General features: G+C 46.3%; 2 protein-coding genes across 5 annotated transcripts; one reads left to right on the top strand and one right to left on the bottom strand.

Moving 5' to 3' along the window:
• The first annotated feature begins 3,423 nt into the window (after nt 1-3,423).
• On the top strand, nt 3,424-5,952 carry HSD17B10 (hydroxysteroid 17-beta dehydrogenase 10). The gene is made up of 6 exons (XM_025468562.3): nt 3,424-3,696; nt 4,048-4,212; nt 4,835-4,999; nt 5,099-5,227; nt 5,310-5,418; nt 5,625-5,952. The coding sequence occupies exons 1-6, from the start codon at nt 3,670-3,672 to the stop codon at nt 5,813-5,815; spliced, it is 786 nt and encodes a 261-aa protein (XP_025324347.1). The 5' UTR covers nt 3,424-3,669; the 3' UTR covers nt 5,816-5,952.
• A 146-nt stretch (nt 5,953-6,098) lies between these two features.
• RIBC1 (RIB43A domain with coiled-coils 1) lies at nt 6,099-23,102 on the bottom strand. Of its 4 annotated transcripts, none has more exons than XM_025468560.3 (8): nt 22,701-23,102; nt 22,387-22,489; nt 15,366-15,482; nt 13,924-14,005; nt 13,375-13,719; nt 7,265-7,383; nt 6,438-6,844; nt 6,099-6,328 (listed from the first exon to the last, which is right to left on the bottom strand). In XM_025468560.3, exons 3-8 carry the CDS (start codon nt 15,480-15,482, stop codon nt 6,247-6,249), a joined length of 1,152 nt encoding a protein of 383 aa, XP_025324345.1. In that variant the 5' UTR covers nt 22,387-22,489; nt 22,701-23,102; the 3' UTR covers nt 6,099-6,246. The 4 variants fall into 4 exon arrangements, with proteins under 4 accessions (XP_025324345.1, XP_025324344.1, XP_025324346.1 ...); XM_025468559.3 differs by having other exon boundaries at nt 22,815-23,102; XM_025468561.3 differs by having other exon boundaries at nt 6,438-6,832; nt 22,815-23,102.
• Nucleotides 23,103-23,108: the final 6 nt, after the last annotated feature.

The following is a 23,108-nucleotide window of genomic DNA, read 5'->3' as shown; positions in this document are numbered from 1 at the left end:
GCCAGAGGTTTTTACAGCATAAAAAAGGCTAAGAGGCACTGCTCAGAAGAGTAAGAATAGCTAACATTTACGTAGCTCTTGCTAGAGGCTAGGTACTGCTCTTAGTACCTTTTTTTCTTATATAGTCATTCACTCATTTATTCCTAATAACTACAAGATAGGTGCTTTGATTATACCCATTTTATTGAAGAGAAGACTGAGGTACAACAGTTAAGTAACTTGCCCAAGGTCATTCAGCTAGTAAATGATGGAGCTGAAATTCAAACCCAGGCCTTCTGGCTTCAGAGTCTGTGCTGAACAGTCAAGAAGTTGAATTAGTAGATGTCAAGGGACAAATGGGTGGAGGGTGCCAGCAAGAGTGGTTAAAGAGAGAAGGGGAATGAGAGAGGGTCTACACTGGCTAGAAGAAAAGTAGGAAGAGGCTGCTAGGTTGAAATAAAATGGAAAGACCCATGGAATAACAGGGTTCAAGAAGAAAAGAAATGGTGAGATGAAGAAGAGCCAAAATGACTGGGACAACATGTTCAGAGTGTGATAGTGATGTGTAGATGCCAGGGAAGTGGGGGAGTCATTCTAGGGCATGGCAAGATTAATAATGTTGCCTAGACAGAAGTGGTTAAAATCAAGAGGAGGTGAAGGTCTCTGGAGTTAAGCAGAGGAAGGAATCATGAAGCTGGGCCCCCAAATTCTCCCAAGATTGACTGATTGACTTATTTATTCATTCATTCATTGGTATTGATTGTCTAGTACATGCCAGGCAGTGCTCTGGGGATTGGGTAGCCAAGAGGTGAAACAGTAGGACAAGACCCTGCCACCATGGGGCTTACCTTCTAGTAGGGAGAGAACTACAACACACACACACACACACACACACACACACACAAAACTGGGTTAGACAGGGGATCCCTGGGTGGCGCAGTGGTTTGGCGCTTGCCTTTGGCCCAGGGCACGATTCTGGAGATCTGGGATCGAATCCCACGTTGGGCTCCCGGTGCATGGAGCCTGCTTCTCCCTCTGCCTCTCTCTCTCTCTGTCTCTCTCTCTCTCTGTGACTATCATAAATAAATTTAAAAAAATTAAAAAAAATTTAACAACAACAACAAAACAAGGTTAGACAAGGCTCAAGCCTTTAGGCATAATTCCATGACCCCCAAAGTTCTGAAAAGCATAAGGTTGTTTTCTCATACTTTGGAACCCAAACTCATTAGGTGACAAAACCTGACCTGAGGTAATGTGAGGCTATCTATAGTCTTGATTCACACTTCATGTTAACGTTCATACTTTTCATTCTAGAAATATTAATGTTTCATTATAAGTTATGCTCTAGACCTTTCTCGGTAGTTACATAGTATACAGTATATGCAGTATACAGAGTTATGTAATATACAGTAAGTCTTCCTTTCTAAAATTGAAAAAAATTTGAATTCCAAAGTGCATCTAGCCCCAAGGTTAGAAAAAAGATGACCTGTAAGTGCTATGCAGAGAATTCAAATATGCAACGTGGTGGCTCACAAATTGGCACCTGTACATGGAGAACATGGAGAGACCAGAGTCAGATTACTCCAGATCGGCAGGTGGCAGATTTAATAAACCAGGGAATTTACATACAAGACTTGTCTTGGACAGCTGGAAGAGGAGTAGATCTCTGCAGCCACCGACTGGAATCTTAAAAATTTATGTAGAGGCTTTAGCTGGTTTCAAGCATGTGTTCATTCCAGATGGTCTCAACAACATCTTACTCTCTCAAGGCTATGTCCCTGAAATGGCTCCAGCCGTGGGAAGACTGGGCAGAGCCTACATTCCAAAGACAGGGGAAAGGGTGAAGAGATACCCATTGCCTCGCTCCAGCTCTCAGGTCAACCAGTGGTCACGTCCTCGATAAACTCCTCCAACATAATGGGATAGCAAGTAGGTGTCTACAGCTTAAGTGGTCAGAGAGAGGAGGTGACATTTAAGCTTAGTTCTAAATGATCAAAAGAAGAAAAAGGCAGTCATGCAAACATCAGGGAGCGAGAATTCCAAGCAGAGGGAGCAGCTAACACAAAGATGAACACAAAGAGGCCACTGTGGCTGGAGCATATTGGGTTCAGTGAAGAGTGGTATAAATTGCTGGGGGGACTTCATGTCATCAGAAAGATTATAAATCTTGTGCTAAATCATTTGAGGAATATGGTATAGCAACCATGAGTGTGGTGGTTGTCAACAACTTGGCTGGGAGGGAAGTCTTCTGGGTGGGAAAGCATGTTGGGAGATACTTCAGACAGAGGAAACATAAAGACTAATGGGGCTGAAAATATAGATAAAGATCTATGGCCTGAAGATATTGGTTTGGGGAAGAGTATAAAAGGAAGTCAGATTAGGTAGATTAGGTGGGCTCAAGATTCTTTTTTTTAAATTTTTTATTTATTTATGATAGTCATATCAGAGAGAGAGAGAGAGAGAGAGAGAGAGAGACAGGCAGAGACAGAAGCAGGCTCCATGCCCCGGGAGCCCGACATGGGATTCGATCCCGGGTCTCCAGGATCGCGCCCCGGGCCAAAGGCAGGCGCTAAACCGCTGCGCCACCCAGGGATCCCAAGAGTCTTTTTTTTTTTTTTAAGATTTTATTTATCTACTCATGAGAGACAGAGAGGCAGAGACATAGGCCTCAGAGGGAGAAGCAGGCTTGCTGCAGGAAGCCCAATGCAGAACTCTATCCCAGAACTCCGATCCCACAACTCCGGGATCACACCCTGAGCCGAAGGCGGTTGCTCAATCACTAAACCACCCAGGCATCCCTCAAGATTCTAATTGGGATGCTGGTTGAAAGATGTTCCAGGATGACCAAAGACCTGAAACTAAAGTGACAGTGTCTGGTTGAGGTCCAGTCAGCAACGTGTGATTAATGTGGGCTTTGGGATGTAAAATAGGTTTGACACAGGGGACAGTAGCAAAGGCTGAATTGATGAACAATGTTTTTGTTTCTCTGTTTATGCCTCTCTGGGCTTATGCGTCTCAACAGCTCTGTCTCAGAATGTCTGTCTCCCAGCTTCTCTGTCTCTTAGTGGTTCCCCATATCCATATCTGTGATCCTGTCTGGCATCTGTTTCTCTGATCTCTTCCTTAACATATTTCTCTTCAGTGGCTCTCAGAATCTCCATCTTTGGCTATCCGTGTCTGTCTCAGAATTTAGTTCTCTGCCCCTTCCTTTGTCTGTGTCTGTACTGTAATTACCTTTTTCCCCCAACTGAAGTGTGTCCTTCTGTAAAGCACGAACCTTTTAGTATTCCTCTTGGTATCGTCCCCAGGGACCCGCACAGAGCCTGGCATATAGGAGTCTCTCATATGTTTATGCTTGAATGAAGGCTTTTTCTGAGAGGTAAGGAAAACTCCCAATCTCCTGTCCGCCTACTTCCCGCAGAGCTGGCCGCCTGCCCAGAAACTAGGCTGACAGTCGGGCGGAGAGGGTGGTTGCCATTGTGCGGCTGCTACGGAGTTCTTACCCCAGGTGAAAGAACTCTGGAGGCACCTCGCCGAAGCCTCGCCCTCTGGGCTGCGGCGGCGAGCAGCCGACGCCACGCCCCGGAGTCTGGCGCAGCGGCCCGCCCCCTCGCCCGCCCCGCCACACGCCTCTGCGTCGGCCAATCTGCGCCTGCCCCACCGCCCTGCCCGCGGAGAGTTCGGAGCAAAATGGCTGCGGCCTGTCGGGGCGTGAAGGTAGTTGGGACTTCGCATCTACTGGCTGGTCCGCTGCGCCTGCTGGGACCACGCGGCCGTGGCTCTAGGGGGTAGAGATCGGTGCTGGGAGAAAGGGTCACACTTGTCTAGGCCTGCTAGTGCGGCGGTTGGGCTCGGGAGGTGAAGGTCAACTCTCCTACGCATATGTGTGTGGGGTGACTGGATGGGCTGTCTGGGGATGAGACACCCAGAGGTCCTATTCTGAAGGAGAGGAAACACACCTGGGTCACCCCGGGGAGCCTCCGTTGCAGAAGCCTGGAGAACAAACAGGCAGATGAAAGGGTGGGGTTGGTCTGCATCGAGTACCGTTGACCGTTCCTTTCTTCACAGGGCCTGGTTGCTCTAGTAACCGGAGGAGCCTCTGGTTTAGGTCTGGCCACGGCAGAGCGACTGGTGGGGCAAGGGGCCACTGCTGTGCTTCTGGACCTGCCCAACTCTGATGGCGAGGTACAAGCCAAGAAGTTGGGGAAGAACTGCACCTTTGCCGCAGCTGATGTAAGTGTGAGCATGAGGTCACTGAAACTGGCCTGGGAACCCGTGGGGTCCCCTTCGGTAAGGGTCTGTGTGGACAGTGGACCCATCTCCTTGTCCCTTTTGGCCTGAGCCATCTGTCAAGCACTGTGGGAGCACCTGCAATAAGGAATGTACAAAGCCTGGAGCCACAGCAGTGGGGATGGGAATTGGATATATCAGAATCTCGCGGAGGGGGTATGTATAGTTTGAAAATGCATATTGTGCCCTATAATTTTGTATTTACAAAGTTGAAAATTTTTTTATGAGGCTACGGAAAGCAAGCTTGGTGAAATCATCTTGGAAAGTCGAGGTACAAAAAAAACCAGTTCATCATCATAATAATTCTTGAAACTGCTCTGGTCTACAGAAATCTCCAGGGGTATGTGAATTTATCGAAACAGGATATAGATTTGAAAAATGTGACACTGCTCTACAGTATCTCACATTTTCACTTTTGCCCCACTCTCATGTTTTCTTTTGGCCTCCTCCTTGCTTACAGAATTCTGTTGTTACTCAAAGACTGGACTTGCTCTCCCCTTGCCCAGGTTTAGTGGTGAGTGTGTGTGCTGGGAGATGAATACCTTCTCCACTTCTCCCTTTGAAGGTGACCTCAGAGAAGGACGTGCAAGCAGCCCTGACTCTAGCAAAAGAAAAGTTCGGCCGTGTGGATGTGGCAGTCAACTGTGCAGGTATTGCAGTGGCCATCAAGACATACAACTTAAAGAAGAATCAGGCCCATACCTTGGAGGACTTCCAGCGAGTTCTCAATGTAAGGCCTCTGAGGGCTGTAAGAGGTATTTGGCTGTGGGTGCCCCCAAAGATTTTAGGGGACAAATGGTCCTACACCATGTCTCTTCTGGTCTTTCAGGTGAATCTCTTAGGCACCTTCAATGTGATCCGCCTGGTAGCTGGTGAGATGGGCCAGAATGAACCAGACCAGGGAGGCCAACGTGGGGTCATCATCAACACTGCCAGCGTGGCTGCCTTTGAGGGCCAGGTGTGTGGGTAGGGGTTATGGCTTGTGCCTCTTTGGTGACTTGTTAGGGCCCTTCCATGTATGACCTCTACTCCTTCCCCAGGTTGGACAAGCTGCATACTCTGCTTCCAAAGGGGGCATAGTGGGCATGACCCTGCCCATTGCTCGGGATCTGGCTCCTGTGGGCATCCGAGTGATGACCATTGCTCCAGGTAGACATATTCCCTCCCTGCCACACCTGGTATAGGGTAGGTAGGATTCATGGGCAGTTGAGAGGACGGAAAGTATCTCCCGGCTAAGCAGCAGTAGCCTTCCATTTCTGGGCATCGGGAAGTACCCGATGGTAGAGCTAAAGTGAGAAGGGACCAGGGAAATAAGAAAGGAAGGATGAGCCTCTGACTCCGACTGTCTTGCCTAGGCCTATTTGGCACCCCGCTGCTGACCAGCCTCCCAGAAAAAGTGCGCAACTTCTTGGCCAGCCAAGTGCCCTTCCCCAACCGACTGGGTGATCCCGCTGAGTATGCTCATCTGGTACAAGCCATCATCGAGAATCCATTCATCAACGGAGAGGTCATCCGGCTGGATGGGGCCATCCGCATGCAGCCTTGAAGGCAAGGGGCAGAGAAAACATGTGCCCTTCTTTTCTTGCTTCCCTTGGAGTACTGTACTACAGCTTGGGAGGAAGTCCAGTAGCCATCTTGTAACTGCTCAACACTCTGTGCCTAATAAAGTCTCTCTTTCTCACAGGGAGTGGGTAACGCTGTGTGCTGGGGAAACTGGCATGGGGAAGTCAGGTGAATGGGTGAAGACTAACAGGGTCAGATGCAGGCCTAGGGGTTGGGTGGGAAAGGCAGCACCTCATACCTTTTGTGTCCCATTACAACACATGGCCTTGATGTTAGTAATAACTTTATTATCTAGGGCCAAAGGCAGGGATAGTGGGGGAATGGATTTGGGAAGGGAGTCTGCAGCCTCTTCCTCTCTGACTCCCAGCTTTCATGAGCTCAGTGAGGGAGAAGAGAATGATGGTCATTTGGAGCTCAGCGGCTGCTGGTGTTGAACTGCAGGTGATATTGGGTTGTAGGCTGATTGGTGTAGATTATGGAATTCAGATAATTCTGCCTGTGAAAGAAGTTCAGAGGCCTCTGATGCTGATGAACTTTTCCTCTCCCTCTGGCCCTTCCCATCCCTCCCTTGGCATTCATCCATGTCCCCCACCCCTAGAACTTACTGGGCTTTTTGCTCCATAGCCAGCTGCTGATTGAAAGACCCCAGACCCCTTCGAAATTCAGCACAAAGTTCCCTCTCCTGCTCTTCTAACTCCATTGCTGCCTGGGCTGAGTGCAAGGCCTGGTTTTCCCATTTGACATCCAGTGCTTGTTCGGCCTGGCGCTGTGCCTCCTTTTCGTGGCGTTGCACCTCCTGGACTTTCCTGATGGCAGTTCTCTGCTCTGGAGTCATGCCCTTCCAACAATAGGGCAAGACCCGGTGGGGAGCCACTGGGTGCTGAGCAACCTGAGGGTTCTCAGTCAGTAGGTCACTCGTGATCTGGTTCTGGATCTCCATGAAATTGGCCTCCTGTTCACGCTGATGCTCACGGCGCTGCCGTTCAGCCAGTTCAGCTGCCTGGTGGGGCCCCTGAATATGAGCATTTGGGTGCCCAACTTCAGGGAACTCTCAGTCACAGGGGAGGGGAAGACATGGCCCTACTCTCCTCCGTCTTTGGGAGAGAGGGAACAGATCTTGCCTGGCCTTTGAATGACCTAACATGGGGGAAGCGGAATGGACAGGGAACTTCCTGCCCTCTGGAAACCCTTAGACTGAGTGGCTGGGGAAGGGAAGGTGATGTTCTGTTCTCCGGTCATCCTGAATCTGGATGTGGGGAAGAGCATCTTCTGTCCTCAGAGGGTCCTTAGGTGAAAGGAGATACCCTCAGGTAGATGAAGGGGCTGGTGCTGATTCAAGAAAGGTTGTGTGGGCAAAGACATGGCTAAGTTCCCCAGGGCTTTGTTCAAGGGGTTGGGGAGAGCCCGGTATACTGAGTGGCTCAGGCCATACCTGGGCTTTGTTGGCATTGGCCATGGCAGACATCATGGCCACACGGCAGGACTCCTCTAGCTTGGCCAACTGGGTGGCCCGCATGTCCATGGCTAGGCGCAGCTGGTCATTGAGCATATCTACACAGAAAAATATGGCCAGGCACTATAGTGGCCTGCTCCATTCCTGGTTCACTCATTCAGCCATTTGTTCAACAAGCTTGGTAGATGTGTGGATGTGTATGTTTGGGAGGAGAATGTTCTAATTGTAGGATGTGGAAGGAGTTACTTTTGGGGGCTTAGGGATAGCCACAGTAGCAGCAACAAGGATTTCTCAAGTGCCTAAATGAAAGATGCAGGGAGATGGATCAAACATAGATCATACCACAATGTAGGAAGGGCAATGAAAGAGGTGTATACAGGGCATTAATGAGAGCTTTGTGAGGAAGGTGAGAGGAAGACCTCCAGGAGGAGGTGATCCTTGAAATGTGTGTTGTGTATAGAAAGAAAGAGCAAAGGGCATTCCAGGGCATGTTTTAGTCCAGCCACACCAGTCTCCTTGCAGTTTCTAGATCATGCCAGATACTCCTGCATCAGGGATTTGCAACAGATGTTATTCTTGGCTCATGTTTTCTCTTGCTTCCCCTAGGCCTTGCTCAAATATTGCCACTTCAGTGAGGCCTTCCCTGTGTCTCCTACCTAAAATTGCAACCTTCCTGTCCCCAATATTTATCCCCCTTCCCTGATTTTTCTCCCTACAATTTGTCACCATCCCATATACTCAACATTTCAGTTATTTTGTCTATTGCCTGTCTCTCTCCTCAATAGAAAGTAACATTGTTGAGGGCAGGGATTTTGTCAGTTTTATTTACTACCATGCCCAGCACCCAGATCAGAGCCTGGCACATAGTAGGTGCTCAATAAATATTTGTCAAATGGATGAAGGAAATCAAGACACCGTATGGTCTGTGTCTGAAACTATAATTAATCTGCTCTTGCTGGAGCATAAAATGCAAGTGGCTAGGGAACTTTGCAGGGGTGAGATAAAGGGCCAGAAACTTGCCCTGTAGGTGGTGGAAAAATGGAAATATTTTAAGTAAGGGGGCAACACAGATTTATATTTTAGAAAGCTCCTTCTGGGGGCCAATATAGAAAACAGTCAGGCTGGTGGGAGACAATGGAGGTAGCGAAGCCATCTTGGAGGGCTTAAAGCAGGCCAAATATATAGAACGTTACATCAGCAGTACTGATGAGAGAGTAAAGACGTGGGGAGATTTGGATGCTTCATAGGGTCCTGGCTTGGATACGTGGATGCCATGGTGTGGCCACCACAGGAAGTAGAAGATACAGAATGAAGTACATGGATGAATTCTGTTTAGGAAGCTGAGTTGAAGGTAGTCAGCAGGCATCTGGCTATCTGGTTTTGTGGGTAGAGAGTCCTCAGCACAGAGGTGGTGGGTGATGTGGCAGCTGAAACCAGGACAAGGGCCAGGGGCACCTGCAGTAAGTATGCAGGGTAGGGAAAGCAGTGTGACATAGACCGAGTCTCAAGAAAGGAGCAAGGGAAAAGGAGCCCACAAAGGGCAGATACACAGAAGGAATGGCCAGAGAGCCAGAGAGCTAATAGCAGGATGTACTATGACAGAAGCCAAGGAAGAGAGAGGATTAAGAAGGATGTGATCAGAGTCAAGGGTGGCAAGAATGGTCCAGTCAAGGAGGAAAGACTTAACTAGAGTCTCTGGTACTTGATAATACAAAGGCATTGGTGATTTTAGTAAGAGTAGTGTCAGTGAAGTTGGGTGGGGAGAAAGGAGATCTCGGGGTTGTGGTGTAATGGAAAGGAAGAAAACACAGCAAGTGGAAGCAGATTTTTCAAAAAGTATGGCTGTAAAGGAAAACAGCTCACAGTATTCAGAGAAATCACAGGGTGCAAGGATGCTTTTTTTTTTTTTTTAAATATGGGTTAGACATAAGCATGTTTACAGCAGGCACAGAAGGGACCAGTGGAAGAGGAAACGTTGAAAACACAGGGCAGGGGATACTGTAAAGAGCACAGCCTGGGGGCAGGTGGAGGGAGGGACACGGATAATGGGGTCCAGAACATAGGCTTAAGGCTTAGCTTTGAAGAGGTCCAAGGAACAGATTTCAGAGGCTGGAGGGTGGCAGAGGTTAGGGAGGATGGATAGGGGTGTGTGGTTTCATTTCATTCCTCACTGCAACCCAGAGAGGAAAGGATCAGCACCATTTTTTAGGTGGAGACACTAAGAGGTCCAGAGGTGAAATAAAATGCCCAAGGTCACACAGTCAGCAAATAGTTGGTTGGGATTTGAATCCAGGTCTCTTGAGGAAATAGCCCATGCTGTTTTCATTATACAACATGTACCCTCCCTTGGTATCCTGCTGTTCCTGCTGCCTAGCTCTGCCTTCTCATACATCAGCCTGCTGCCATAGGGCAGCTGGCCCCATGGCGCCTCTGCAACTAGTCTGACAAAAGTCCCCAGATACTTTTAATTTCAAAATCCAATAGACAGGTTTCTGTTCCTACCTAAACTTCTCCAGAGCATTTGACATTATCGATGACTCCCATTCTGAGACTCTCCCTTAATCTCTGACCCTACTTTCTCATGGAGATTGAGAGAAGGCAAGTATGGTGTAGTGGCCAAGAATGTGGGCTCTGGAGCCAGTCTGCCTGAGTTTACTTTCCGCCTCCATCACCCACTAACTGTATGACTGGGCAAGTTACTTAACATCTCTGTTAAAGTTTGTTTCCTCCACTAACAATGGGGATAATAGTAGTGCTTGCCTCACGGAGTGGCGGGGAGGACTGCATGAGTTACTCTATGGTAGCAAGCTCAGCAAAGTGTCTGATACACAGTAAGTGCCCAGTAAAGGTTAGCTATTAGTATTTTATGCATCTTTTATCCTACCTCCCTGATCCCTTTATTATGCACTCCTTTTTCCTCTATCACTCCTTCACTCAAGATACATTTCCTGAGCACCCACTACATACGAGGCAGAGTATGTAAGTCACCAGAGTTGTTGTGGTTAATAAGATAGCTCTGACCTTTGTCCTCACAGAGTGCACTATTTTCCCAGGCTCCATCCAGGCTTAGTATTCTGCTCCTGTGCAAACCCTTCCCCGCCTGTGGGCCTCCAGATCTCTCCCTCCAGCCCAGACTGGCTATATGCCACCTTGGGATCATATAGCTACATGGCTGCCTGTTGGCCACTTCCTCTTGGCTGCAATAGTCTTCTATCTTATTTCTTTGCCTCTGGTCTTCCCCTGTAATCCAATTTCCACAATTGCTTGCGAAGTTTTATGTATAAAACACAAATCAGGGATCCCTGGGTGGCGCAGCGGTTTAGCGCCTGCCTTTGGCCCAGGGCGCGATCCTGGAGACCCGGGATCGAATCCCACGTCGGGCTCCCGGTGCATGGAGCCTGCTTCTCCCTCTCCCTGTGTCTCTGCCTCTCTCTCTCTCTCTGTGTGACTATCATAAATAAATAAAAATTAAAAAAATCTTTAAAAAAAAAACCCACAAATCATGTCACCCCGATACATAAAACCCTCCTGTGGCTCCTCCCTCCCCCAGTTAAAGCCAAAATCTGCACTATGGCCTAGAAGGCCCACTGGATCTAGCCCCTTCACCTCTCTGACCTCATTTCCTATCACTCTTCCCCTCACTTGGTCTACTTCAGCTACTCTGGCCGTACTGCCTTCCTCAAACATTCCAGACACCCTCTCTCCTGCCTCCAGGTCTTTGTACTAGTTACTTTCTCTACTTGTGACAGTTCTTCCCTCAGTTGTTTGCATTGCTCAATCCTTTATCTTCAGATCTGTATTCAAAGATGACCTCAGTGAGGTTTTCCTTATTTAAAATGGCAACTGTGCACCACTCTAAGTCCCCAAGTCCCCCCTTTTGTGCTTTATTTTTCTCCCTAGCAACCATCTTAATTACCTTATACAGTTGACCCTTGAACAATGCAGGGCTTAGGCACACCAATGTCCCCCGTGCCCCCTTGCACCCCGCCCTGCCTCCTACAGAGTCAAAAATCCACATGTAGCTTGAATCCCCCAAAACTTAACAACTCAGCCTCCTGCTGTTGTTGATCTTATCAGTAATGTAAAGTTGATGAACACATATTTTGTATATTAAATGTATTATATATTGTAGCCCTAAAATAAAGCTAGGGAAAAGTAAACGTTATTTTTTTTTTTTTTAAAGTAAACGTTATTAAGAAAATCTTAAGGGAGGGGTGGTGGGTAGCTCAGTTGGCTAAGCATCTGACTCTTGGTTTTGGCTCAGGTCATGATCTCAGGGTCCTGAGATGGAGCCCCACTTCGGGCTCTGAGCTCAGTGCAGAGTCTGCCTGTCCCTCTCTCTGCTCCTCCCCCTGCACTCTCTCTCTCTCTCTGGAAAAAATAAATAAAATATTTTTTTAAAAAAAGAAAACCATAAGGGAGAGAAAATATGTTTACAGTATTGTATTTAAAAAATTCCACATATAAGTGGACCTATGCAGTTCAAACCTGTGTTCAAGGGTCCACTGTATAGTTTACTATTTTATCTTGTTTATTTTCTGTTTGTCCCCATTAGAATGTGAACTCCATGACAGCAAGGATTTTTCTATTTTGTTCACTGTGCCAGGCACAAAATAGGTGGCTTAATATATGCCAAATATTGAAATAGTCTTGTCACTCTGCTTAAAACCCTTAAATGGTTACTCACTGTCTACATAATAAAGTCACAATTCCTTAGTTTGGCGTAGAAAATTCTTGCACATTTTCTCTTCCTCTAAGCCCTCAACCCTAGGCTGCACTAACATGAAACTGTTCACGCATCCTACACTCTTGGACTATTCACAACCCCAGTTCTCTACCTCTTCCTGCCCCTTTTCTTGTTCCCTTACCCTGCCTTGGAAAAATTGTACCCAACTTTCCAAAACTGATTCCTGATAGCTGACTTGTGCTACCTCCCCATCCTGCCTCCCTTTCCTTGTGAGAATTGACCACTCCCATGTTGATGTTCCCTCCATGTCCTATATACACTTATATCACAATACCTACCACTGTTAAAGCATAAATATTTGCTGATGAATAACTTGTGCATGTTATCTTTTCCTCTTCAACTAAACTGATTTTTGGGGTGCCTGGGTGGCTCAGTCCGTTAAGTGTCTGCCTTCAGCTTAGGTCATGATTTAGGGTCCTGGGATTGAGCCCTGTGTTGGGCTCCCTGCTTAGAGGGGAGTCTGCTTCTCCTTTTCCCTTTGCCACTTCCCCTGCTCGTGCTCTCTCTCTCTCAAATAATTAAAAAAATAAACTGTTTTTCTAGAAGGGGCATGGTTTCATGGGATCATGGAGGGCAGGGTGCTTGTCTTGTTTACTTTGGTCTCCAGTTGTTCATTTGACAATGATTTATTGAGCTCCTGACACTGTGGCAGGCTCTGTATGAGGCCACTGGGAGACAGGCGTAGAAAATTTGTCTTTAGTGAGCTGACATTTTGGAGAAAAGACAGACATTCCACAAATACTTTCAGAATTAGTGACATCCACGACAAGTGGTAAACTGAATAGGATGCTCTAACAGGGATGATTTGAAAGGTGAGCAGTACAAATAGGTAAGAGGTGATCCTTGCCCTTAAAGGGCTTACTCTAATAAAAAAGGAGGATGTGGTCATAGGCAGTGTCATAGTAATAGTAGCTACTGGTTACTGAGCACTGATGCTTGTGCTTTTCATACAGTATCTCATGTCATTCTTCTATGAGCTTTTTTTTTTTTCTATGAGCTTTTTGTGGCATGGATTATTATCCCCATTTTAAGGATGAGGAAGCTGAAGCACTAAGAAAATTCAATTGCCCAAACCAGGTGGTAAGTGGCAGAACCGATAGGTCTGTCTTCACTATGTTGCCTCCATATAATGGAATTTGAGGCTGAGTGGGTACTGATGGCTACACTGTCAGTTACTGAAGGAAATCAGGGAGTTTGGGGTCTGCTCAGTCTAACCTTTTGGCATCAGCTTTATGGGTCACTGGACCTCCCCACACAGTTCTGACCTTGTGGGTGCTGTACCTGGCTCAGAACAACTCCCCACTAGGCCCTAGGTCTCAGTCTGGAGTGCACGGCTACTAACCTGAACACTTCTCATCAACCTTGACTTGTCGTTGCTCCTGCAGTTGCCTCTCCAGGCTGTATTTGAACTGCTCCTGCTGCATTTTCAGGCATGCAGCCCTGTCCAGGTCCTCTCCAGCAAAGCACTGCAGGCTGGCTGGGCCATAGTAGGGGTCACTGTCACCGAAACGGCCTGGAAACTCCATGCAGAAACGGCCAGGATCCCAGAAGTCAAATTCTTGTCTGTTCTTGAGCTGCTGCTTTTGCTCCCGAAATTCCTGGACTTTCCTGGCCAGCCGACGTGTTCGTTCTGCCTGTTCCTTCTCTAGCATCTGGGCTACCAGATCATACTGCATCTGGTAGGTACCTGGGGGTGGTGGGCAGGGACATGGAGAAAGCCCCACAGAAGAGACAGAGCCCACTCTGCATGGCCTCTGCTCCAAAGGTCCATCTGGTTTGTCCCACCACACCCCAGGCCTCAGGCCCTACTCCAAGGCAGAACTGCCCTACCTCAGCCCACTCAGGCCCTTACACTATCCTTCTTAGCTTGCCCTGGGCCTTGGGCTTTTACCATAAGCTGCTTCCTTGCTCTGCTCTGTTGCCTCTCGAAGCTTTCGCTCTTCCACCTGGCTGTTGAGGGCTTTGACATCCACCTGATCCCAAAGAAATGAGGTAAATCAGGGTAGGGGACCAACAGTGGGTCTTGAATGCTCTAACACAAACTTCTCAGAATATACTTGCTTCAGAATTCTCCTATAGGTCCCCATTATACCTCCTGGAATATGTTCTACTATCTGAATATGGTTTGTAAGCCCCTCATTGGTCTAGTCTCTGTCTCTTTCTCTAGCTTTATCTCAGTACCTTCTTCTCTGACCCACCTTCAGGAGCTCTGTGCTTACAGTTCCCTGTACTTCTTAGGTTGTTTTGAATAAATAGCCTTTGCTCCAGCTGCTCCCTCCACTTGGAACTTTCTTCCTCTTTTTCCTAAACTCCTATTTATCCTTCAAGACTGGCTCAGGCTTCACCTTCCTGATTCCTTAGGCAGGTGCTACTCCCATAGAATCTAGGACCCACTATCCACATTATGTTGATGTTTGCCTCTGACAATGATCTCCCCCACCAGACTGTGAGCCTATTAAGGGCAGAGACTGGGCCTTAGCTTTGTGCCCTACTGCTCAATCAAGTTCTTGGCACAGAACAGATCCTGAGGAAATGCTTGCCAGCTGGATCTCAATCACACCACACATCTCTCAGCCAAATACTTACTTGTGTCAGGCACTATGCTCTGGTTTCCACAGCCACCACCATATGTTAATATTCACTTTTACACTTCCTTTATTTAGCTTCATTTTACTGAGGAGGAGCCTAGAGCTCAGAGAAGACAGGTGACTCATTCAAAGCCACATATCTAGTAAACAGCAGACCTCGCCCTTGAGGTAGGAGGTCTTTTCCAGGATACCATGCTGCAGCCCCCTGATCTCTATCCACCTACCCAGCAACCTATTTTTTCTAAAACTATCAATGTTTTCTGTTTATTTTGATTGTGATTCCTTTGAAACATTTCAAGATAGTGTAAAAGGGAATACAGTTTAGTGAAGAGTAAGTCCTTCCCATCTCTGTGTCTCAGCCTGGTTAACAGTTTCTTATGTAGCCTTCCAGACAGCACTTAGGCATACACAATACCAAATATTCTTTAGACATCTTTTGGCTCCGTGTTGCCTGTCTCTCAAGAACCAGGTCACTCAGCCCAGAGCTGACTGGAGGAGTAGGCTGTCACTGACTTCTCTTCCCCTGCACCCCTAGCCCTCTTCCTTCCCTCACCTGGTACTGGATGCCCTCTCTCCATCTCCTTCCTTTCCAGCTGGAGGGGCCACTCAAATCAATGAGGGCTGTAACAGACACTGCTACATTCCTCTATGGGTGCAGGAGTGAGGTGACCCCTGGTCCCAAGAAAGTCCCTGTTGAAAAAAAAAAAAAAAAAAAAAAAAAAGAAAGTCCCTGTTGCCTACTTACCCCCATGACTCGGGTCCGCACATTGAAGAATCGGCTCTGTCGATCTTTTTCTCGATTTCTTCTAGCCTCAATGGCCGCCACCTCCTTTGGATCTGGTGACACGTCTACCTTATACATCTGGAGTAAGAGTGGAGTGGAATGGCCAATCAGTGCTGACCACCATTCTTGACTACATCCCCACCTCTATTCCTTTCTCCCTACAGCAACTCACCAGTTGTTGATTCCTACTGATTTTACTTCCTGATGTATTTCATATCTGTGTCCTACATCTTTGCTGTCACGGCCCTAATTCAGGTCTCACAATCAGGTGCCAGACAATGTTCTCAGGAGCCTCAGTGGCCTCTCTTGCTCTCGTGTCACCCTGTCTATTCCTTTCTCTGCACTAGCTATCAGAGTGATCTTTCTGAAAGCAAATCTGACCATGGCACACCTCAGCTTAAAACCTTTAAAAGCGGGATGCCTGGGTGGCTTAGCGGTTGCATGCCTGCCTTCGGCCCAAGGCATGATCCTGGAGTCTCGGGATCAAGTCCTGCATCGGGCTCCCTGCATGGAACCTGCTTGGGACGCCTGAGCGGCTCAGTGGTTGAGTGTCTGCCTTTGGCTCAGGGTGTGATCCCAGGGTCCTGGGATCAAATCCCGCATCAGGCTCCCTGCATGGAACCTGCTTCTCCTCCCTCTGCCTGTGTCTCTGCCTCTTTCTCTGTGTCTCTCATGAATAAATAAATAGAATCTCTTTTTAAAAAAACCCAACAACCTTTAAAAGCAACGAGGCACCTGGATGGCTCAGTCAGTGGAGCATGGGACTCAATTTCAGGGTTCTAAGTTCAGGCTCCATGTTCGGTGTAGAGATCGCTTAAAAATAAAAAATCTTTTTAAAGAAACCTTTAAGAGCATCTTTAGGGGCACCTGAGTGGCTTAGTCAGTTAAGTGTCTGCCTTTGGCTCAGGTCATGATCTTGGGGTCCTGAGATCTGGCCAGCATTGGGCCCCCTGCTCAGCAGGGAGTCTGCTTCTTCCTCTTTCTCTGCCCCACACCCCTGGTTATGCTCTCTCATAAATAAATAAATAAATAAATAAATAAATAAATAAATAAATAAATAAATAAAATCTTTAAAAAAAAAGAGCAAATGGGGGACGCCTGGGTGACTCAGTGGTTACGCATCTGCCTTCAGCTCAGGTTGTGATCCTGGAGTCCTGGGATCAAGTCCCACATCAGGCTCCCTGCACGGAGCCTGCTTCTCCCTCTGCCTATGTCTCTGCCTCTCTCTCAATGGGTCTCTCATGAATAAATAAAATCTTTTTTTAAAAAGTGTAAATGGCTTTAAAGCAGATGGCTCCCCAGTATTTATAAAGTCTAACCCCCTTTGCCAGATTTATAAGTCTTCATGATTTGACCCTTGCTCACCTTTCCAAGTCTCAAAAACTTATTTACAACTCTTCCCCCATTCACATTACACTCGATTTGGTTTTCCCCGTTTCAGTAAATGGCACCACTATTTCCTATTTGTTACTTATTCTTTAGTCAAGTAAAAGGCTAGAAGGCTTAAATTTGCCTGTGTTCTTTCATATTTTGGGAAGCCCAGTTTTGGCATGTGAGCCAGCCAAAGTCACAGCCAAAAACATTTTTGCAAACATAAATGTGATCGTGTCTCTCACCTGCTTAGAATCCTCCATTGGCTTCCCACTGCACTTAGAATCAGATCCAAACTCCTTACCATGGGTTTGAAGTTCCGGCTCCCGCACAGCTTTCTAATTCATCCTACATCAGTCTCCCTCACTTGCGGTCATACAGGCACACTGGCCTCCTATCAAGTCCTTCAACACAACAACTGTTCCTACCTCAGGGTCTTTGTATATGGTGTTTCTTTGTTTAGAATACCATTCCTGAACTTCTCCTATAGCTAGTTCTGATCCTTTTATAATTCTTATTTTTTAAAAGATTTTATTTATTTGAGACAGAGGGAGACAGAGTGAGCGCATGAGTGGGGTGGCAGGTGTGCAGAGAGGGAGAAGCAGACCCTCCACTGAGCAGGGAAGGGCTCCATCACAGGACCCTGGGATCATGACCTGAGCTAAAGGCAGATGCTTAACTGACTGAGCTACCCAGATACCCATGATCCTTTATTTTTAAAAAATTGTTACTGAATAATTTGATATATACAGAATATATATAACCTATATGCAAGTTAAGAAACATGATAAAAGAGACCCATGAACCAACTCCCCACCTTAAGAAATAGAACTCAATCAATATTCTTAAAGTATCTTATGTCTCTTTTCCCTCATCCTTACCCTAAGAGATAACCATCATGCAAATGTTAGCATTTGCTTACTAATAGGCATTAACATACTGTGTATGTATATGATTCCCTGGACAATATTTTGAAACATTCTCTTGTTTTGGAACTTGATAATGTATCATATAGTGTGCATTTTTTTCTTCATCTTACTTTTTTAACTCATGTTCATTCTATCATTTAACAAATTGTTGTGGATTTCCTACTGTCAGACACTCCTATAAGGAGCTGGGAGACATCAAAGAACAAAACCGACGAGAATCTGAGTCTTCTGTGGAGGTTACTTTTTAGTGGGGGCAGGGAGACAATAAACAGTATGCTGAAGAGTTTGTAAGAAGATGATATGTGCTATGGGGGAAAAGATAGAGCAGGATAAAGGGAACTGGAGTGCCAAGGACATGGGGCGTATTGCCATTTTATTTTTTTAAAAGATTTTATTTATTTATTAATGGGAGACAGAGAGGGGAGAGAGAGAGAGAGAGAGAGAGAGAGAGAGAATTTATTTATTAAAAAATAATTTTAATTATTTATTAAAAAATAATCATTTTATTATTTTTTAAATGATATTTATTTATTTTCAAAGTAAGCTCTATGCCCAACATGGGGCCTGAACTCATGACCCTGAGATTCAGAGCCACATGCTCTACTGACTGAGCCAGTCTGGTGCCCCTTCACTTTATCATTATTTTATGGAAATTTTATGGTTACAGTGGATACATAAAAAGGAATATGGTTAACACACATGTAGACACAGGCAGAGGGAGAAGCAGGCTCCATGCAGGGAGCCTGATGTGGGACTCTGTCCCAGGTCTCCAGGATCAGGCCCTGGGCTGAATGTGGCGCTAAACCGCTGAGCCACCTGGGCTGCCCCGTATTGCCATTTTAAATGTGGAAGCCAGGGAAGGCATAGTTGAAAAGGTAATATTTGAGCAAATACTTGGAAGGTGAGGGAGTCACCTATGCGGGTATCTAGGATGAGAGCACTCCAGGCAGAGGGGACAAACACAGAGGTCTTATGGTGGACACAAAAAGGCACACACTCAGGGGAACAACAGGGAGGCAAGTGAGTGCAGGAGAGGTAGGTAGGAAATGATATTAGAGAGATAACAGGAGGGCACAGAGCATGTAGAACTGTGTAGAACATTGTTAAAGGCTGTGGCTTTTACTCTGAATGGGCAGCCACTGGAGGGTTTTGAGCAGTGGGAATGATGTGCTCTGCCTTTGGTTTTTAAAGAATTATGTCTGGCTGCTGTGTAGATAGACTGAGGGGACCAGAGGCAAGGCTAGAAGCAGGGAGACTAGACAGGAGGTGACTGCAGTTGTCCAGGCAAGAGGTGATGCTGAATCATGTCAAGTTTGTAGCAGCAGAGAGTGAGAAGTGGTCAGATTCTGGATATATGTCAAAGGCAGAGCCAATAGGACTTCCTGTTAGATTAGATGTGCAGTATAAAAGCAGTATTAAGAATGATTTCAAAGATTTGAGCTGGGGTAACCCGAGGGATGGAGTTGCTATCAACTGAGTAGTCTGTGTAGCAAGAACAGTATGGGATGGAGGCAGGGGGAGGATCAAGAGATCAGTTTTGGAAATGTTGAGTTTGAGAGGTCTGTTAGATATCCACTGATAGCACACAGACGGTATGGTGAATTTTATTATTGTTCAAAAAGATCTGCTGCTCCTCCCTGCAGAAGGCTTATTCATCCATATCTCATTGCCCTCAAGGTTAGCCACGTGGTTGGTTTTGCCCTCTGCAATGGGAAAATTGACACATGCTAGTCCCAAACAGAACTAAGAGCCATTATGTGATTGCCCTCCACTTTTTCCTCTTCGCTCTCTGCTAAGCGAAGTCTTAGCAGAAGACATTGAGTCTGGCAATGTCCCATGTAAGGGCTTCTCCTTCAGCGTTGATTCTGGAATGATGACGTAGAGCAGAGATGTAGCCAACCCACATCAGACAAGCATGGGTGAGAAATCCTTGTTTTTCTAAGCTGCAGAGATTTGGGGGTTGTTTGTAACCTCAGCACAATTCAGCTTATCCTGACTGATACAAAGGAATTTTTGAAAAAGATTCTCTTTATTTATTCATGAGAGACACACACACACAGAGACAGAGACAAAGGCAGAGGGAGAAGCAGGCTCCCTGCAAGGAGCCTGATGTGTTGAGCCACCAGGTGTCCCTGATACAAAGGAATTTAAAGCTTTGAGGCTGTAAGAGATCTCTGAGTCAGTGTAGATGGGTAAGAATGCCCCAGGGGAGATGGGGAAAGGAGGAGTCAGCACTGGAGGCAAAGGTTGAGCGTCTGGTGAGGCGGGAGGAAAACCATAATTGTGGTGTCTGAGAAGCTTTTGGGAGAGAGTGAGCAACTGATGATATGTCAAGAGGAGGGCTGAGAACTGACAGGTTTAGTAATGTGAGGGTTGCTGATGACCTTAACATTTTTGGTGGGGTTTTGGGGATAAAAACCTGACTGAAGTAAGCTCAAGAGAGACTAGGACTCCGCAACACAAACAACCCAGTTTATAATTATTGTTAATTGCAAAAGAGGGAGGAGGAACCTGTAGATTAAAGAAATATATATACAGGTGGGAAAGTTTCCCTAGCATATACCTAGGAGTGCAAGTGCTGGTCATAAGTCAAAGGCAGGGATCCCTGGGTGGCGCAGCGGTTTAGCGCCTGCCTTTGGCCCAGGGCGCGATCCTGGAGACCCGGGATTCGAATCCCACGTCGGGCTCCCGGTGCATGGAGCCTGCTTCTCCCTCTGCCTATGTCTCTGCCTCTCTCTCTCTCTCTCTCTCTCTGTGTAACTATCATAAATAAATAAATAAATTTAATTAAAAAAAATAAGTCAAAGGCATATTTAACTTTACAAGATAACACTAAGTTGTTTTCCAAGGAGATTATACCAATTTACACTTCACTCAGGTATATAAAAACTCCAGCTACTTTATATCCTCAGCAATACTTGGTATGGCAGACTTTAAAATTTTTGCCAGTTTGTATTATAATTAACAATTATAATTAACAATCTTTATTGACATTATCATTATTGCTAGTGAGGTTGCACATCTTTTCACATGTGTTTTGGCCATTTTTGATTACTCTTCTGTGAAGTGCTCATTCATACCTTTTATTCATGTTTTTAAAAAATCAAGTTGCTTGTCCTTTTCTTATTAATTTTAGTTCTTTATTACTGACACACTAATCATTTCTTAGTTTAAATGTGGCAGACACCTCCAATTTGTGACTTTTCATTTTATTATTTTTAAAATGATATTTATTTATTTTCAAAGTAAGCTCTATGCCCAACATGGGGCCTGAACTCATGACCCTGAGATCCAGAGCCACATGCTCTACTGACTGAGCCAGTCTGGTGCCCCTTCACTTTATCATTATTTTATGGAAATTTTATGGTTACAGTGGATACATAAAAAGGAATATGGTTAACACACATGTAAGTTATGAAGCACAACAACAAAATGAACACCTGTAAACTCTCAGCAGAAGCCAGAAAATAAATTATCAAGCTTCTAGAGTTAGAAGCTTTCTGTGTGCACCCACCCATTTTTTCACTTTATGTTGTAACTTGGATGAATTTAAATGTAGTCAAATTCAGCAATCTTTTCCTTTAAGCTTAGAAGTTTTCATTATTTAAGAAATTCCCTGAGGTCATATTCTGCTATATATTCTAAAATGTCTAGAATTTTGCCTTTCTCATTTAAGTTTTTTTTTCTTTTTTTTTTTAAGTTTTTAATCCATTTGGAATTGCACTTTATATACAGTGTGAGAGGTAGGGATCCAATTTGATTTTTTTCCAAGTTTCATCTTTTTATTTATTTTTAAATATTTTATGTATTTATTCATAGAAATGCAGAGACAGAGAGAGAGAGAGAGAGAGAGAGAGGCAGGCAGAGACACAGGCAGGGGGAGAAGCAGGCTCCACGCAGAGAGCCTGACATGGGACTCGATCCAGGGTCTCCAGATCACGCTAAACCGCTGCACCACCTGGGCTGCCCCAAGTTTCATCTTTTTAAATGGAACACTAGTTCTTGTCAGTTATATGAGATTGCTGCCCTTTGATAATTTTGTCCCCTTAGCCTGATTGTGACTGTTTCTCCCAGTTGAATTCATTTATGGTTCCTCTACTAGATTCCATCAATCAAGCTTTCTTGCTTTCCTGGACTTGTCCTAAGACTTTTATACTCTTCCCAGCCTCCATACGTCATTTTAAAAATGGTTTCAGGAATAGCCATGGCAACCACCAGACCCTTTCCATGTCCAAGTCTAGGCACCAACCCCAACCTACTCACTCATTCCCATTTGTCACCACAATGTAAGGTCACTGAAGGGGAAGATTTTGCAGATATTTTAAGCTTCTTGGATTGCTAAGACCATGACCTTGTAATGAGCAGGTATAAGGTGATAGGAGGATGAAAGTATGAAGGAGAAGGATAGAAAATACGGGGACGAGAGAAGGGAAAGGGACAGAGGTGGCAGAGCATGGTGGGGGGAGGCAAAAAAAGGAAAGGGGAAGGAGAGCAACAGAACAGTAGACAGAGATGGAGGACGGAGAGCAAGAGAAGGGGAAGGAGGAAAGCAAGGAGGGGGGTTAGATGGAGAAGAGGAAATGGGATGGGGATGAAGCATGGAGGAGACAGATAAAATGGGGAGATAAGGGTGGAGAGCACTGGCTTAGGGACTGTGACTCCCAGGGGTTCACACGAAATACCTTTCTTAGCAACGAGTGTCAATTTTGAAGCTCCCAGCTCAAGCAGCCAACAAGTGGCTCAGGTCCAAGACTGTTCTTGGGCTACAGCAGCAGTCCCTGAGCTCTGCTTGGAGGAAAATGAGGGAGATGGATAAAGACAGTATCTCTGGCCGTAGCTTTCCTTACCCCATAGCGTTCCCCAGCCCGTAACCCAGATGCTCCAGAGTACCCTCATCTCCCTTCACATTCCATCCCCCTTCCCACCCCAACCCATCCCTACTCCCATTCCACTGCACTTCCAACCCTACTTCAACCTCTGCACGGTCTGAGCTCACCCAACACCGCGTCCTCCCGCTGGCCCCTCTGTCCTGGGGGTCCTTCCAATTCCCGACCCTGTTCTTGTTTGATCCTTCAGGCCGGCCAGGCTAAAGCCACAGCTAAGCTCCCACCTTCCTCTTGCCCTGGAGGGCATAACTCTGCTGTCACTTCTGTCTCAGCAAGGGTGGGCTCCAGTCCTGTCTGCTTCCTCGGATCTGAAAAGCTGCTGAGTCCGCCGTCACTGCCTCCTCTAAGGTTCGGTAGGCAGAGTCAGCCTTTTGCGTTGCCACGCAACAAGAAAGGGGGGGCGGGACCCAACTCTTGTTTCAAGCTCGCGCCCTGGCAACGGATCAACAAAACTTCCACGCCCCGCCCCTGGTTCCGCTCTCGCCGGAAGCCGGAAATCCCGTTAGGCCTGCACTTAT

The sequence above is a fragment of the Canis lupus genome, chromosome X, assembly GCF_003254725.2.
Source record: "Canis lupus dingo isolate Sandy chromosome X, ASM325472v2, whole genome shotgun sequence".
NCBI lineage: Eukaryota > Metazoa > Chordata > Mammalia > Carnivora > Canidae > Canis > Canis lupus.
The sequence above is the reverse complement of the archived record's forward strand: the minus strand, read 5'-3'. Positions and strand labels throughout refer to the sequence as shown.